This window comes from Canis aureus, chromosome 28 (genome assembly GCF_053574225.1).
Source record: "Canis aureus isolate CA01 chromosome 28, VMU_Caureus_v.1.0, whole genome shotgun sequence".
Classification (NCBI taxonomy): Eukaryota; Metazoa; Chordata; class Mammalia; order Carnivora; family Canidae; genus Canis; species Canis aureus.
Window position 1 is genome coordinate 7,994,680 of NC_135638.1, and position 17,060 is coordinate 8,011,739.

At 38.0% G+C, this 17,060-nt stretch overlaps 1 protein-coding gene and 1 long non-coding RNA gene across 4 annotated transcripts in view; one reads left to right on the plus strand and one right to left on the minus strand.

Moving 5' to 3' along the window:
- Window positions 1-5,189: 5,189 nt before the first annotated feature.
- LOC144300375 (uncharacterized) lies at window positions 5,190-11,799 on the minus strand. Its single transcript, XR_013366985.1, has 4 exons — window positions 11,632-11,799; window positions 10,897-11,541; window positions 9,075-10,325; window positions 5,190-8,242 (listed from the first exon to the last, which is right to left on the minus strand). It is a non-coding gene; the product is annotated as an uncharacterized LOC144300375 (long non-coding RNA).
- LOC144300374 (uncharacterized) overlaps window positions 11,384-17,060 on the plus strand; it is a 168,194-nt gene continuing 162,517 nt past the window's right edge. For all 3 annotated transcript variants that reach the window (XR_013366982.1, XM_077876329.1, XM_077876328.1), the window contains exon 1: window positions 11,384-12,009. Coding sequence is in view for 2 of the 3 variants with exons in the window: in XM_077876329.1 (XP_077732455.1) it covers window positions 11,772-12,009 (238 nt within the window). In the remaining variant the exon portion in view is untranslated. The remainder of the gene's footprint in view (window positions 12,010-17,060) is intronic.

The following is a 17,060-nucleotide window of genomic DNA, read 5'->3' on the forward strand; positions in this document are numbered from 1 at the left end:
TGGTAAGTATTCAATAAGTGTTAATGTATATGCTATTATCTATAATTTATCCAGGGATACTGGCCAAAAAGTGGCAGATCTGATTTGGTGCTAGTTCTGAGTCCAGGAACTTTGCTCTTAGCCATTACAGTCTACTGCTTTCCATTGTCTATAAAATAAGAACATTCTAAATGTACCACATGATTTTCTAGTTCTGAAATGTTGTGATATTGGGACACAAAGATGTTTGTAAATCCCTCATTTTAGTTGGTGCATCCAAGTGTGTATTGCCACTATCAGATCACAGAGATCACTAATTATACAATGAATTTAGTCTTTTCAAGGAAGTGTCATTCCTTACCTAGAATCAATTATCTAACCTTAAACATTTGTGCTAAGGTGAAGAACATATCTGTGTAGCTCAGTGTATTTATAATAACAGGTTTAAAATGTAAAAAAAGTCAGATTCCTTGTTTGAATTCTATAAATAGAGTACTCATCATCTCAATTACACACATGGCTCAAAATCTGGCTCTGCTCTCATGGACCTTTTTGTTTTTTAAATTTTAACTTTGAGCCACAAGGCATATACAATTAGGAGGTTAAATTTTCTTTGCTCTATTGGTGAAAGGAATTAGGTGAATCCCACCAGGAAGCTGAGTTTAAAAAGCCAAAAACAACCCAAATACTTCAGTTAAACTGATTTAAATGAAACAATCTTAATTCTGAGTTATCATTTTGCATTATCCCTTTCAAGAGTGCAATTTTATATAGAAGTACAGGACATCAATGGGAAGATTAAGTAAAGGCTCTGAGTATCTGTGACTGTATCCTTAATTATGGCTTCACATAGAGAAGTTGGTTCAGCTCACAGCATATTATTTGACAATGGCTAAGCTTTATTTCTGGAGACAGGAGCTCTGAAAACTCTGTATGCTTCAAAAAAATATGAGATTTCTTCCACTGGACTGAGTTCTTATTTATATATAATTGTGACATACTCTATTTTTTCACTCATGATTATTTCTCATATTCATTCACCCATAAGATGTTCATGGTCAAGGAAAGATCTTGAGAGTGTTTAGCAAGCAACACTCCTAGTGAGATAACTGTTTATTTATGTACAAATGTATTTAAGTTTATCTTTAATATACTAAATGTTCCAATATGAAACTTAATAGATGCATATTAATCATTTACTGAAAAAAAAAAAGAAAATCCATACTCTAAAGCTAAGCAAATATCTACCACATTTGAAAAATCTACTATTTAAGAAGATACACATGATTATCTGCTAATATAAATTGGTCTTGATCATAGAATATCTTAAAAAACTGGCTGCCATTTCATTTATTGATAACACCATCCGGAAATACTGTAATTTCTTCAAGTCTGTTCTCTTTCACAAATTTTTAGGCTTTATAACAGTTGTGGTTTTCCTTTGAGATTGCCATTTATTGGTCTTTGTTATCCTTTAGAAAATGAAAGAAAAGTAAATCTCTCCTTTGAAAATTGATATACAAAAATGGGAAAGAATATGGGAAAAGCTGTTTCCAGTTTCATTTATAGTATAATGCCTATGTGTGAAGAGAAACCAGTATCCAAGTATATGTGGAAAAGGAGTCTTTTAATAAAGAAATAACAAAGGCAGGACGCCTGGGTGGCTTAGCGTTTGAGCATCTGCCTTTGGCTCAGGACATGATCCCCACATTGGGCTCCCTGCAGGAAGCCTGTTTCTCTCCCTGCCTCTCTGTCTCTCTGTGTGTGTGTCTCTCATGAATAAATCAATCTTAAAAAAATAAATAAAAAAGGCACTGAGTTTGAGAGTCATCAAGTTTATCTTTCTCAAAATAGGACAAAAATTAAAATACTTCAAAATATAGTATGCAGCTTTCAGTCCTTGCCACCTTATTTCATAATGTCAAATAAACTGGGATGAAGAAGGACCAGAAATCCTTCAACCACAACCTGGCGCAGTGAGAGCACTTTATCTATATCCTTGTTATCAAAGATTTATGGGAATCACCTGCTCCCACTCTGGGCCATGCTAATAAGTAAACTGGGAAATCAGACTTTCTATTGCCTGCTGGATGTCTGGCCATCAGATAAAAATACATAAATGAAGGTCAGTGTGGCACAGCAGGAGGCACAGGTTGAGCATCATCCAGAAGATGACTATTTCTGAATTGCTGCTAAGGGAAACAACAGAAAAAGGGTTGATTGTGTGACTCAACCTAGTCTCCTATGGTTCCTGGCTACACTCTTCATTTGTGATGTGAGCTATGCTTCTGACTCTGAAATATGAGTTTCCAAAGTACTGTGACCAGATTCCTAGTCTATGACATGATTTTCCCAAAATCAATGAGTGTGTTGGAATTTGCCCTCAGTAAGCCTAATAGATATACATTGTGGACTTGAGTGATTTTCTAACGCCATCTTATTTACAAGAAAAGAATTCCAGGGTCCTGAGGGCATAGTTTTGGAATAAAAAGGCCTAGTTTGTAATGTGTTTTATCCAGTTGACTGACTTTGAGATTGCAATGATATCATCGATCCTAATTTTAGCTACACCAACTGAAACCCTTGTATTCTTGTGAAGATAAACAAAATAATTTATACTTCAAGGAGAACCAAGGATAACATGTACTTTGAAAAGAAGACAAGTTGTATCTATTTATCCTCAGGATGAAACTACAAACTTAAAATAGTTCCCATATTATAGGGGTAACAATCTGTATGTTGCATATCCACAACCTGATGCTAACTGGCTGCTACCAGGATAGAAGTTGACAGGATAGTAGTGGAGGAATGCTTTGCTCAATTAAAAAGAAGAAGAAGAAGAAGAAGAAGAAGAAGAAGAAGAAGAAGAAGAAGAAGAAGAAGAAGAAGAAGGAGGAGGAGGAGGAGGAGGAGGAGGAGGAGGAGGAGGAGGAGGAGGAGGAGGAGGAGGAGAAGGAAGAGGAGGAGGAGGAGGAGGAGGAGGAGGAGGAGAAGGTGACCATGGCAAGCTCTTAAGACAAGTAGCCTCAAGATTACAGTGAATACATAATAGGAGCCGAATATCTCCACAGATTAAGTGTTCATTTTCATATCAGCTAGATCTGACATTCTAGTATATAAGACAACCTTGCAGAAAGCTGAGATTGTAAGTGACTCTTAGGGATACATAACAGTGTGCTTCCAGAGCAATGAAACTCTAATGTCTTCCTGTTGCCTTATTGACCGATTGGACCAGTGTACAGAAACCATATTAGGAACCCACAGATATTCCATAATGGTGGTCTTGTCCTATTTTTAAACTGTTTTCATTGCCAAAATGCCAAGATTATATGTGCTATGTAGTATTTGTATCCATTTGTATGTGGATTTAACAGTAGATTAAATACTCAATATTTAGTATTATGTTAACTGTCGTAGCTTGATGCCAATACATTTTTAGAAATCAGTGGCTACAAGAAATAATGATACCTGATGGCAAGTGATGCATAGCATTTTCTCATGTGCGTGTTGGCCATGTCTATGTCTTCCTCTGTGAGGTTTCTGTTCATGTCTTTGGCCCATTTCATGATTGGATTGTTTCTTTGGTGTTGAGTTTAATAAGTTCTTTATAGATCTTGGAAACTAGCCCTTTATCTGATACGTCATTTGCAAATATCTTCTCCCATTCTGTAGGTTGTCTTTTGGTTTTGTTGACTGTATCCTTTGCTGTGCAAAAGCTTCTTATCTTGATGAAGTCCCAATAGTTCATTTTTGCTTTTGTTTCTTTTGCCTTCGTGGATGTATCTTGCAAGAAGTTACTGTGGCCGAGTTAAAAAAGGGTGTTGCCTGTGTTCTCCTCTAGGATTTTGATGGACAAATACCCACCATTTGCTTCAATGTGGATGGAACTGGAGGGTATTATGCTGAGTGAAATAAGTCAATTGGAGAAGGACAAACATTATATGTTCTCATTCATTTGGGGAATATAAATAATAGTGAAAGGGAATAGAAGGGAAAGGAGAAGAAATGGGTAGGAAATATCAGAAAAGGAGACAGAACATAAAGACTCCTAACTCTGGGAAACAAACTAGGGGTGGTGGAAGGGGAGGAGGACGGGGGGTGGGGGTGAATGGGTGACGGGCACTGAGGGGGGCACTTCATGGGATGAGCACTGGATGTTATTCTGTATGTTGGCAAATTGAACACCAATAAAAAAATAAATTTATTATTAAAAAAAAAGAAATAATGATACCTAAACAACAAATGATTTTATAACAATGCAAGAAATACATTGTATAAAGACATCTCAAATTCTATATGTGAGGAGGAAAAAAATAGGTCTGCACAGTGAACAGATAAATTAACACATAGAATATAGTCGATATTCATGCATACATATATACATATGTATGCATAGATTTACATGCATATATATTTATATGTATATATATGTATAGTTAATTCTCATTATTTGTGATAGTTATATTCTACAAAGTCACCAAAAACATTGGGTTAGTGAATACTAAATCATCGCACCTAGAAGAAATGGAAAGTTAGGTTCTTGGGAGCTTCTGGTCACATTTTTGTCAATGATCAATATATAGCCTTGTTTTATGTGTGTTTCTGTTTAAACAAGGTTTGTTGCCTGAACAAACCTTATCTAACACACTATTTTCTCCATAAGGCACATCAAAGCCATCCTATACTCAGGAATACCAGGAAGCACTTTAACTTGAAACTTGAGGGCATCTTAAATAGCAAAATTGTCAACAAAAAGCACAAAATGCAAAAAAAAAAAAAAAAAAACCATGGCTGTGAAAGAGTCATCTATTTATGGTTTAAGAGCTGAAGCAGGAAGGCAGAGTATCACTTTGTTTGACCTTAGCTGGTAATGCATGCCTCGGGCAACTCAAATTTTTCACTGTTCTGTGCATGTTCAGGAAAGACTGAAAATGCACCAGAAGTATTGGTGTTATGATTGGGCTACAAATAAATTTTCATGCATAAGAAAATTCAAAAATACAGAATTATGAATAATGAGGATCAACTATATATAGTATATATACATACACTGGATATTTCTTTTACCATTTTCTAGTTGCACAGAAGCTATTTCCTTATTTGTCGGCGTGTATGTGTATGTATTATTAATATTTCAGTATATCGCAATCCTGGTGGAATCTTAAGGATACATAAGAAAGTAGAGTGAGTATATAGTTCATGTTGTGCTCATACATTTTCTAGTCAATCCATGTTCCTAATGCTGTAATATATAAATGGCCCATTGTATGATTAACCTGTTGATACTCTTTGGTCATAAAGATCTCAACTCCAAAACTGTTACCAAATATTCCATGTTGACATGGGCATGTGATAAAGGCAGAGTTAGAGGGTTTTTGTGGTAAAGTCAATGATCATCCTTATGAACATAGGTGATCCACTTCTAATAAAAGAATACTGGGTGGCTCAGTCACTTAAGTGTCTGACCTTTGATCTCAGCCCAAGTCCTGTGTTGGGCTCCATGCTGGGCATGGAGTCTACGTAAAAGAAAAAAAAGGAAAAGAAAAAAAATGATACTATTCTGTGACTCATGAGATTAAACAAGAATGCATGTTCTCGATTTTCAGAGAATGTGCAAACTATAAAAGGGAAAAGTTCAGATTAATAAGAGTAATTAAATTTTCTAAATATCAGCATTAAGTTAAGCTTACTTTATTCATTCTCATTCAATAAATTTCAATTAACAATATTTGCAAAATCTAGTTAAGTGTGATCAGTTAGCAGCAGCTAGATTGCCCAAATAGGGCCCCAAAATATTACCATGGTTTTATTTGCACTGTGATAGAGTAAACAGAGATAACCAGTTATAAACAGAAGTAATACCAATTAGTGTATTTTAAATAAGAAATCATAGACGGAAGGTTTCTTGGGTTTTTGAACTCACATTCTATCTAATTGATGAGAGGTGGTGTGGTAAAATGAGAGGTATTTCTTGGTCACTGTCATCAAATTCTATTTAATTGGATTATGCTTTTTTAATAGAGTTGACTTTTAAGCAGAATCACAGAAGATCCAAAGAAGTAGTTCCTGTGATGCAAAAAGAGAACTTCTTAAGTATGCTGAGACAAGGTGAATCAATGAAAAAATGCAGGGAATTAGAGAAGGAGGCCATTATGGGGCTTCCCAGGGCCTGTGCCTGAATAGTGAGTGCGGCTGTGAATCGCTGGGTCTAAGGTTCAGTGGTCAATTTGAAGCAGGCCATGGAAATACAAAATCTCTCCAGGAATTTTCTCTCTGATAGTATACTCTTTGATTTTAGAAATCCCTGAAAATATATAGATTGAAAACCTCCCGCCAGATATCAGATTCATAGGAGGTACTGATATCCCAGGGTTGGAGAAAACCCCAAAAATACTTTCAGGAAGCTGTTACTTATAAGCACTAAAGTACCTGACTAGGTCTCCAAGACCTATAGTTCTGAAATTTGAAAGAATTGGTTTTCTTGAGGTTTCAGAAAACCTGCTATATGGGCCTAGGGAATATCTTTTAAAACCTTTCTGTGGATACTAAGATCAATGACCACAAGGGTAGATAGTAAAGTTAAGAAGAAAGAAAGAATTGAGCTATACCGATGATATAAACTCATGAGCTATTGTGGAGATATGTACACATTTGTCATATGTGAGTGCAGGAATAAGGGCCAATTTTAAAGTTCTAAGTTTTCAGATCTAACACTAATACAGAAGAAGAACACTACGAAGAATTTGGGGAAGACACTGTTTTTTTTTTTTTTAATTTCCCTGGAAAATTCAACATCCTTTTATAATGAATTCGGCTGTACATTTATTTTGGGGATATTTTCGTGAGTCTTTTGGGATTTTGTATATCTGACCATAAGCAGAATATATTAATAATTGATTTTATATATCTACAGGAACAAAGGGAAGGCCTCAGTTAAGACAGCTTTAAAAAAATGTTTGATTTGGGTGCCTGGGTGGTTCATTTGGCTAAGAGTCCAATTGTTGGTTTCAGCTCAGGCCACGAACTCAGGGTTATCAGATCCAGCCTAGAGTCGAGCTCTGTGCTCAGCAGAGAGTCTGCTTGAAATTCTCTCCCTTTCCCTCTGCTCCTCCCCCTGCTCTTTCTCTCTTTCTTAAATAAATAAATCTTAAAAAATAAGTTTGATTTAGATCATTATATTCAAAGGTTTTTACATAATAGAGACTGTTTTTATTTGAATCTGTTATGTTTGTTCCTTAAACTTTGAGAGGTGGATCACTTTGGTAAGTAGGCAAGTGATCCAACCATTTAACTCCTTTTGCAGTTTTCAGTTATTATCCTCCAAGATGGCAGATAGAATAGGGTATAGAAGACATTGCCTCCAATTCTCCCATGTTGTGTAGAAAATATTTGTTCAGGACAGCATGAAATAAATGTACACTATAACCACATGCAAAATGATATTAAATTTTGCACACGACATTTGCAATATGGAAAACTAGGTGCCAATAAGTTTTTTCCAAACAATACTTTAACATTTTTTTGACAACACTTAGAAGGGAAGTTTAAAGCAAAAAATTTACCCTGCCACTTTGTGCCACTGTAATGCATTCACTGTTTTATTGCTTCAATGTAATCTTTAAGACCTTCCTTGACCGAATTCACATATAATTTTAAATATTACCTTGTATTTCCATAATCTCACAACTTTCATATTTTAATGGCTGAAAAATATTATATTAAGTTGGTGGAGATTTATTTACATGATCAATCTTCTGTTGCCAGTTAATATGTTTTCCTCCTCCCTTGCCCTGTCCCTGGCATTACAAAAAAAAAAAAAAAAGAAGAAGAGAAACCTGTAATTTATACTTCTGTAAGCCTTTTTCTTTTTCTTTTGAATACTTTCCTTAGGACTAATTTCCTGGAATTAAGTTACGGGTCAGCAGTTTTAGTTTGGTTGTTTCTTGCCATGTCTGCCTAAGGAAAAATCACATACTTTTAGTGTTCAAGTGGATTTGTTCATATGTAGATAAATATTAACAATAGGTCCCAGTAGCTGTCATTTCTGAACACAGAGAATTAACTCTAATAAATTAGTGTATTTAGAAGAGTACTTCAGAAAAATTAAAGCAACTCCCATCACCCTCCATACCAAGTGCTACAGACAAGAGTATGCTTTGAAATCAGACAAACCTGGATTCAAATCCAGATGTTTCTACCTACTTGGTTATTTTCCTCTTCCTCATTAGGAAAATAAAGGATCACGTGTATCTCCTATTGGTCACTGTTAGAATAAAACAAAATAAAATAAGGAAGAGATTACTGAGGTCAGTGCCTGACAGAGCAGGGGCTCAGTAAATCTAAGACCTTTGTGCTCTTTCTAGAGATGATGAAAAGTCATCTGGCATCTATCCTCAATCCAAGATTAGTGGATTTCTGGGATTACAAAGTATTTGGCTGTCCCATAGTTTATGGATAGCAAGCACATTCAAATGGGAAGAATGGCACTGCTGCGATTATCTAAAGATTACCAATTCCTGATTTACTTTTGTAGCAGAAAGGAGACAACGTGTGCAGTTATGAACTAATGGGTGCAGGTGTGAGTTCGATCATATTGCTTCTTTATATCTCGCACTTATTTAGGCGTTTGTGTACTTGTGTATGTCTAAGACTCTATAAAAATATGTTCATTTTGGGATCCCTGGGTGGCGCAGCGGTTTGGCGCCTGCCTTTGGCCCAGGGCGCGATCCTGGAGACCCGGGATCGAATCCCACATCGGGCTCGCGGTGCATAGAGCCTGCTTCTCCCTCTGCCTATGTCTCTGCCTCTCTCTCTCTCTCTGTGACTATCATAAATAAATAAAAATTAAAAAAAAAGTAAAAAAAAATATGTTCATTTTCTGGACAAAAGGACAAAATTAGTTTACTGGTCAAATTAAAGAAAAGGAGAGCTCCAAATATCTGCAGCCCCATGTTTGACAAAAGAAGCCAGAAATATTTGCCAGTTTGAATAACATGCTGTGCTTAGGCTGGAGAGTACTGACTGGTGGATTATTTGAATGTAAAAAAACAAAAAACAAAAAACAAAAAAAACAAAAACAAAAAACACAGACTAACCCCTAGTTAAGGCCACAGTTTATACAGAACTTGTATGAGTTGCCTGCGAAGAGAACACACTCATTTCTGTGGCACCCGAAGGCGGAGAGGCAGGCCTGTGAAGAAAGAGAAAACTGGTAACACAAAAGAAATAAGACACCAACCAAACGCAAACATTTGTACTTAGTCATATATAGTTTTTGCTATCCTCAAAATAAATAGCATTGTTAGGAATGGGTCTCTCCTGGGGGGATCACTGGTGTCCCCTCAACAGACAATTTCCTGAAGGTTTCAAGGTTTCAAGGGAAGTCTGAGCTTTACAGTGTCTTGGGGGGTTGAAGAAACCATTTATTCAGGTATTGCATGACAATCATTTGGAAATGATTCTCATTAAATCAGCAGCGAGGTCTATGCACATTCTAAAGATGTCCAGCTGCAGTCTGCTGATAGGCACCAAGACAACTGTCAGAAACTCCAAGTGTTGCACTCCGCTTTACCATGGCACTGCATTTGTACTGGTCTCATTTCTCCCTTGTTGCTTTTTTTACTTCTTGCCATATAATTTTATTGAGAATTCTTTTTAAAAAGAGAGAAAAATCCCAGAAACTTCCAGTAACATTGCTTCCGCGATTACAAAGAGGGAACCACGAAGCAAACAGAAGCAGCCCAAAATTCAGTCACATCAAGAGTCTCTGTTAGGAAATCCAAGGAATTGACCCAAGGCTTTGTTGAGCTGCCCGGCTTTCTTCATTGTGTGAGGCAAAGCTGGCAGTTAGATGCCTTGTTGTACATTTTGTTCATGCAGAGTATGCTTGATTTACACACCCCTGACTCTGCATTCAAACAACTGGGGAAATGCAAAGTTTCTCAGGTCATAAAGACAACAACTGAAAGGATGCAAAGAAACAAAAAATTAGATGGATATAACGCAAACATTTTATTTGTCGCCACAGATAATTTCTCATATTTTAAAATTGGTGGGGCAGCCTGCGTGGCTCAGCCGTTTAGCGCCGCCTTCAGCCCAGGGCCTGATCCTGGATACCTGGGATGGAGTCCCGCATCGGGATCCCTGCATGGAGCCTGCTTCTCCCTCTGCCTGTGTCTCTGCCTCTCTCGATCTGTCTTTCACGAATAAATAAATAAAATCTATTAAAAGGGCACCAGATTTTAGAGAATTACACAGTCATTTACTTGAGGCCATCCTTTAGTGTCCACTTTCCATGCCCTTCCACCAGCAATGTGACGAACGCAGAGAGAGCGAATCCGAGGAGCCTGGGGAAAAAAAAAAGTTGAACACAGTTCATACATCAGTTCTAGCTAAAAACAGAATCGTGCCCTGTAAGGAAAGAAAAGTATGTTCCAGTGAAAGTAATAAACGATTCAAATACTTAAATCACGTCCCCTTATTATGGAGAACATGCCACTAGGTTCCGTCTATACCTCATTTCTGAAGTCCAGTCAGTTCCACCATGGCTGGCTGAGGAGCACCTGCCCAGGCCACAGTGTGTAAACCCGGGACCTCATCCTCCCCAACCCACCCACTCAAACAGAGGCCTTTTCCCTAGGCCACGATTTCCTAACCACATCCTGAGAGAGCCTTAAATTACCCATCTTTTCCAACCCCTACCTTGGGTCTACCGACACAGAACCTGCCCCTTGAGAGCACCTTGGCGGTCGGCATTATTTCAGAGCCCTTAAACGTTTGAAAGGACTCTTTAGTTTGCAAAATCGTTGACTGATGGTATCACGTTAATGAACCGTCCCAGAGCAGCTTTCCAAAGGAGGAAAACGCTTCCGGAGAATAGTTGATACGTCAGACAGAATCTATGTAAAATTTACTCACCTGGGTACGCCCGGGTGGCTCAGTGGTTTAGCTCCTGCCTTGGGTCCAGGGCGTGACCCTGGAGACCCCAGATCGAGTGCCACGTCGGGCTCCCTGCATGGAGCCTGCTTCTCCCTCTGCCTGTGTCTCTGCCCCTCTCTCTCTCATGCTCTGGGTCTCTCATGAATAAATAAATAGTCTTTAAAAAAATTTTTTTTTTTTTTTACTCATGTTTAAGACTTTGAAAACATTAATCAGCCACATGAAAAACTGGGTTTTCATAGTTTCCACCTCAGGGCATCAGGGAAGTGGCCGCTATTCAATCATTTTCTCAAGAGGCGTCCCCCCCCTCTAGTGGAAACGGCAAGGACCACGCAAGGAAAACAGGTCTTAAGTCGGACCCAACGCCAATCGATTGGTAATGGCTTCTCAAAGTGCTGGGTAGAAAAGGATTCTGGGATGACGTAGCCAGGAGCAAAACGGTCTCCAAATTGATTAGTGATGTCTGTCGTGGGCTCCGGAAAAGGCCCCGGGCGGGTTAATGTGCCGCAGACACACAGCCTGCTTGGCCTATGGAGATAAAAAGCCCCACATTCCGACCGTGACGGTCCAATTTCAGAGTTCTAGACCTTGCGTGACTAAAGCTTTCAGTTTCAGGCTCCAACTCTGTAAAGAAGGGAAGGATGTACTTGTAGCTGTCTTATTCTCAAAAGCAGAGGTGAACGAGTGTAAAAAAAAAAAAAAAAACTAACTTACATTTAATGCATCGTGTACTGAATTTTTGTGCTGAGACGGTTCTTTAAAGTACAGCCGAAAAGAAGCTTTTGGCGCCAACACGAAACAAAGGTATTTTTAATAACTGGGCTGCGAGGGTCTGCAGCGTCTCGGAGAAGAACATGGCGGCCCAACATGGCGGCCTTCTCTCCCCAGGCCTCCAGCAGCACCCGAGGAGGATGCTGGGAGAGCTGGGGGTGCGCAATGCGCATGTTCCTGAGCCCAGGCCTCGGGCGCCGCTGGAATCGCACGGAGTCTGCGCGGTGGCCGCCTGGCGCCAGTGGGCGGGGACTTCGCGGGAGAAGCAGCGGAGGGAAGAGCCGCAAGATGGATACGAGGGATGGAGGGGTCCTGTGGGCGGTAAGTAGCATCCCAGCCTCTAAAGGAAGTGTTCTCAGGGACGCTGAGTGGTTCAGTGTTGGAGCGTCTGCCTTGGGCGCAGGTTGTGATCCCAGCATCCCAGGATCGAGTCCCGCGTCCGGCTCCCTGCAGGGACCCTCTTTCTCCCTCTGCTTGGGTCTCTCATGAAAAAATAATTAAAAAAAAAAAATAAATACATAAAAGAAGGAAGTGTTCTCGGACTGTGCCTCGTGCTTCCAGAGAACTTAGTGGTGGCCTGGGTTTATGGGATGAGCTTCCCTCTTGCAGAGCCCTGTGAGGATTTAACTCCCTCCTTTATTCGTGTGGTTACTTAAAACAAAGGCGCTTGCAACTTCCTGTAAAATCGTATTTCCCGAGTCATAGAACTGAACGTACAGAAAGCTGCCACCCAGTGAGCGAGGTATAGACACCCCCCCTTCCCCACCATCACCGCAAACGCTGTGGTTCCCATTCTTTTGGTTCAGAGATAGGTGCTGACCGATCTAGGGGAGGAATGACGCGTTTGCAATTTGCCTCGGAATAATGGAGAGAAAGAAGTGAAATATGGGTGGCCGCAAGCGAGGACTTGAGGCTGCATGGTAGTTCTTATGACGCAGCACTTCGGTGCCTGTTAGACAGTTTTCATAATAGCACTTTAAGGGACGCCTGGGGGGCCCAGGGCGTGACCCTGGAGACCCGGGATCGAGTCCTGCATCGGGCTCCCTGCATGGAGCCTGCTTCTCCCTCTGCCTGTGTCTCTGCCCCTCTCTCTGTGTCACTCATGAATAAATAAATAAAATCTTTAAAAATAAAATAAAATAAAACTTTAAAAAGTTAGGCACAGAATTATCTTAAAATACTTAGTACGCAAAATCTGAAAACTGCAACGAACGTCTGTTTTATTATAATATCCCTATTATTTCGGTTAGACCAAGAACTTGATTTAATCGCCTTTAGATTTATGAAGCATGAAAAACTTTGAAGATCCCTTGATTAAATGTAAATGCATCCCTTTTGTTATCTGTTACTTAGATGTAATGCCCTAAATGTACTGGTAAACATGTGCATTGAATATTACAAATTTTGGAAGAACAGATATTTTCCCTCAGATACCCAAATTGTTTTACATCACACTGAATAATAAGTTACGTTTTCATTTTTTTTTTTTTTTTTAAAGAAACCGCTAAGTTTCGGGGCTTTCTGAAGGAAGACGTTTTTATAGAGAAAATGGGAAGCAACGCAAAGAAATCATCCCATTGGCTATACCTTAAGTGTTTGCTTTATTTGGAAAAGCCTAGCTGGCTGTTTGTGATTGTTTTTAAGTGTTTTTTTTTTTTTTTTTTTTCCCCAGATTCAGTGAATTCAGTGAATTGACCCTGGCTGAGGTTTTGGTTTGCTTTACATAAGCTACAAAGGCATTAGAGCCACCTCAGCCTAATGGCCTTCTTCTTTAATTACTCTACCATCCCTAATTTTGTTTCTAAAAATGAGAGCTATGTATTTGTGTTAGGCAAGAGGATATCTTTACTCCGTTTGCTGCCTCTGTATTCTGAGGACATCGTGCTAAAAATCTCTCTTAAGTATCTTGTAAAGTTGATTTGTTTATTCATTGTAGTGGCAGCAGCTGGTAGACTTGAGAAGCAAGAACGGTAATTAACAGTGACAGAGGAAGGAAAATTTAAACTGAAAATGACCACATTCCTTTATTTGTAGTAGAAAAATTAAGCCTTTCATACAATAGATTGTAGCTCTTAAGAGTTGGTGTAAGAAACCCAAGGAATATCAACTAGTAATGTAATTAAATGTGGACATTATCTATGCAAAGCTGGGATAACCAGCTGAAAAGTGAAAAATTGTCACTCAGCCAGTCGTTTTGTCTGTATGATAGGGGAAAAAAGGTGGGTCGAGGTTTTTTTTTTTTTTTTTTTTTTGGTATTATTCAATTGACTCATATTTTAAACATTGTATTGATTAGGTATTCTCTTCTATGGGGCACAGGATTAGAAAAACTGTACAATAGTTTCAAACGGGCAATCACATTAAAGTTCCCTAATGGTAGTTGTTGGTTGGTTGGTTGGTTAATTGATTTAACATCAGACACAGGTTATTTTAAATCTCAGGAGAAATATTTTTACAACTGAACAAGAAAGACTTCTTTAGGAAAGTATATCCTTATGAGTTAATCAATTTTTAAAGCAAGCACTTTCTTCTTTCCACATGGCGTAGAATTTTAAATACCGAAGGCAAATTAGAAGATGTAAACTGAACTCATACGTAAAATACAATTTCTTTTCAAGTGAATACATAAAAGGCAAAGGGAAAATTCTACACTTGATAGATATATAATCTCTTCGGTTATTTAGTACCTCCTTCAACTCCAGTGACTTTTCATTTTTTCATTTGTTGCTGCCTTTACTTAACTACTTCATTAAGAAAAATACTTTTGTGTAGAACTCCAAATTTTCCCCAGAAATACCGGCACTAGAAACCTGGAGACACCAAAAAAGAGCCACTTTAAAAGGGTTAAAGATTCAGAATGGAAAATTTTGTTTTATCTTACAATATCCTGTACATTTTGCATTCTGCATCACAAAAAGTCATATTTGTTTAAAAGAGGAAAAAAAAAGATTTTTTAATGATTTACTGGGAGACCGATAGATGGTAAGAATCCAGAAGAATTTCCTACCCGGTGGTAAGCAGTGTAAATTACGCTCACTTTCTCTGGATGTAGGATGCAGGGGTTCAAATTCCGCTCTTTTTCCTAGTGGTGTTCTTGGGCAAGTTCCCTTGCCTCTCTGTGTCTTAGTTTCATTATCTCAAAAATGGGAAGATTAACACCTCTTAGAGATTCAGAGTCAGAATTAAAAGCAAAAACGTATTTAAACTGCTTACACCACTGATTGAACACATGATAAAAACTCTGGAAAATCAGCTATTATTTGTATTGGTCTTTCCATATAAGAAAATTTAAAATGTAAAGAGTTAACTGCCCATTGGGTGTAGCATCCTCATGTGTCCCTTTTTTCTGTATGTTAAATCCTTTGAGGAGCAGCACCCTTATAATAGAAGGCTGCCACCACCTTTCAAAAACCAGCCCTTCAGGGTATATTTATTGAGCATTTACCAAATATTCTGTTAGAAACCAGGAATACCTTGAGGGCTAAAGAGAGGGTAGAGTGCAATCCTTTTTAGCTATTACTGAAATTTTAATAACTACGATGATGTGTATTTTATATTAATTCATATTTTGCCAGGTGCCTGGGTGCCTCAGTCGGTAAGCCTCTGCCTTGGGCTCAGGTCATGATCCCGGGGTCCTGTGGTGGAGCCTGCTTCTCCCTCTCCCTCTGCTCCTCCCTGCCCTGCTCATGCTCTCTCTCTCTCTCAAATAAATAAAATCTTTTAAGTAAATAAATAAAAATTCAGATTTTGCTAGTTTAAAATGGTGTATAATACTAACAAAATCTTGTTTTATGACCCGGATTTGCAAAAGAATAATGCAAATGCTTATTTGCATTTATTTCTATGAGATGTTTAGCCTTGGATTAGGCAAGTTCTGAATAATACAAAGTCTTCAAGAATACATGCTTTACATAAAATTTTTATTGCCTTACTTTTTTTTCTTTTTCTAGGAAGTCTTGTTATTTCTTTTAATAATAGACTGAGGGGCACCTGAGCGACTCAGTCAGTTAATTGTCTGCCTTCCACTCAGGTCATGATCTCAAGAGTCCTGGGAGGGAGCCCTGTGTTGGCCTCCTGCTCTGTGGGGAGTCTGCTTCTCCCTCTCCCTGTCCCTCTGCCCCTTCTCCCCACTCATGCTTGCTCACTTGCTCTCTCTCTCTCTCTCAAATAAAATCTTAAAAAAATAAAAATAAAAATAATAGACTAAAAGGATATCTAGTCAGTGGTTACCCTCTTTTGTCCAAAGACTTAAAGAAAAATTTCGATTGAAGTATGACATATGCATAGAAACGTACACAAATCATAAGACTACATACAGTTTGATGAATCTTTGCAAATTTATCACACCATTTCAGTCAACATACACATCAGAATCAACATATTATCAGAAAATTAAGAAACTTTTCTTAGGCTCCCTGCTGGTGACTACCCCACCGTAAGGGTAACTTCTATTCTAACTTCAAAAACCATTGATTGATTAGTTTTGCTTGTTTGTCTACTATATATAAAAGAGACATTCAGTATATATTCTTTTGTGTCTAGCTCATTTCATGCAGTATTGTTTGCATTTTTTTCATCCACACAAATCTATATGGAACATCCCATTGAAGTTACAACTAAATATTGTATGTTTACATATGCTAGAGACTCTATACATCTTATGCATAATCATATTTAATAACAATTTGAAAAATAGGTGGTACTGTTACTTGAACTTTATTGTTATAGAGCCAATAGGCTTTAATGGTAAGCAGCCAATGCTGCTTTAGAGCCTTAGAGTGATACCTTATGTTCCCAGGTAAGTGGTAAAATTGAGAGTCTCAACTCAGATTTAACTTTAAAGCCCAAAGAATCCTCAAACATTGTTATAGCTCTCATATTAGAAATATTATTTCACCGAGACTTTGGTTCATGCTTGAGAGACATACTTGATTTGGGGGAAGAGCCAATTTTAAAATGTTAGCTTGCTAATAAACATTGTTGGCAATGTACAAAATAGTATTAACTGTAATAATTAATGGTATGGCATGATATTTTATAAATCTGTAAAAGGAGCTACCTTTTTTTCCCTGCAGTTAAATAACCTATGTATTAGTTACAACGTGATGAGTAATTACAGGCTTTTCAGATTCCAAAATCAGAAGTTACACAAAAAATAGTCAAATATTCAGGAAAGACTCATTCACTGCAGCTCTGTCCTCTTCTTTGTAAATAGTTGCTATAATTCATATTCTAAGCAAATTCTAGACAAAACTCAACATATAATGGTAAGGGATTTTTTTTCTGTCTTAAATACATAACAAACATTCAACTTCCCTTAAGCTAAAGGATCAAATATTTAGTAGCAAGAATTAAAATCAATATTTTAAAAT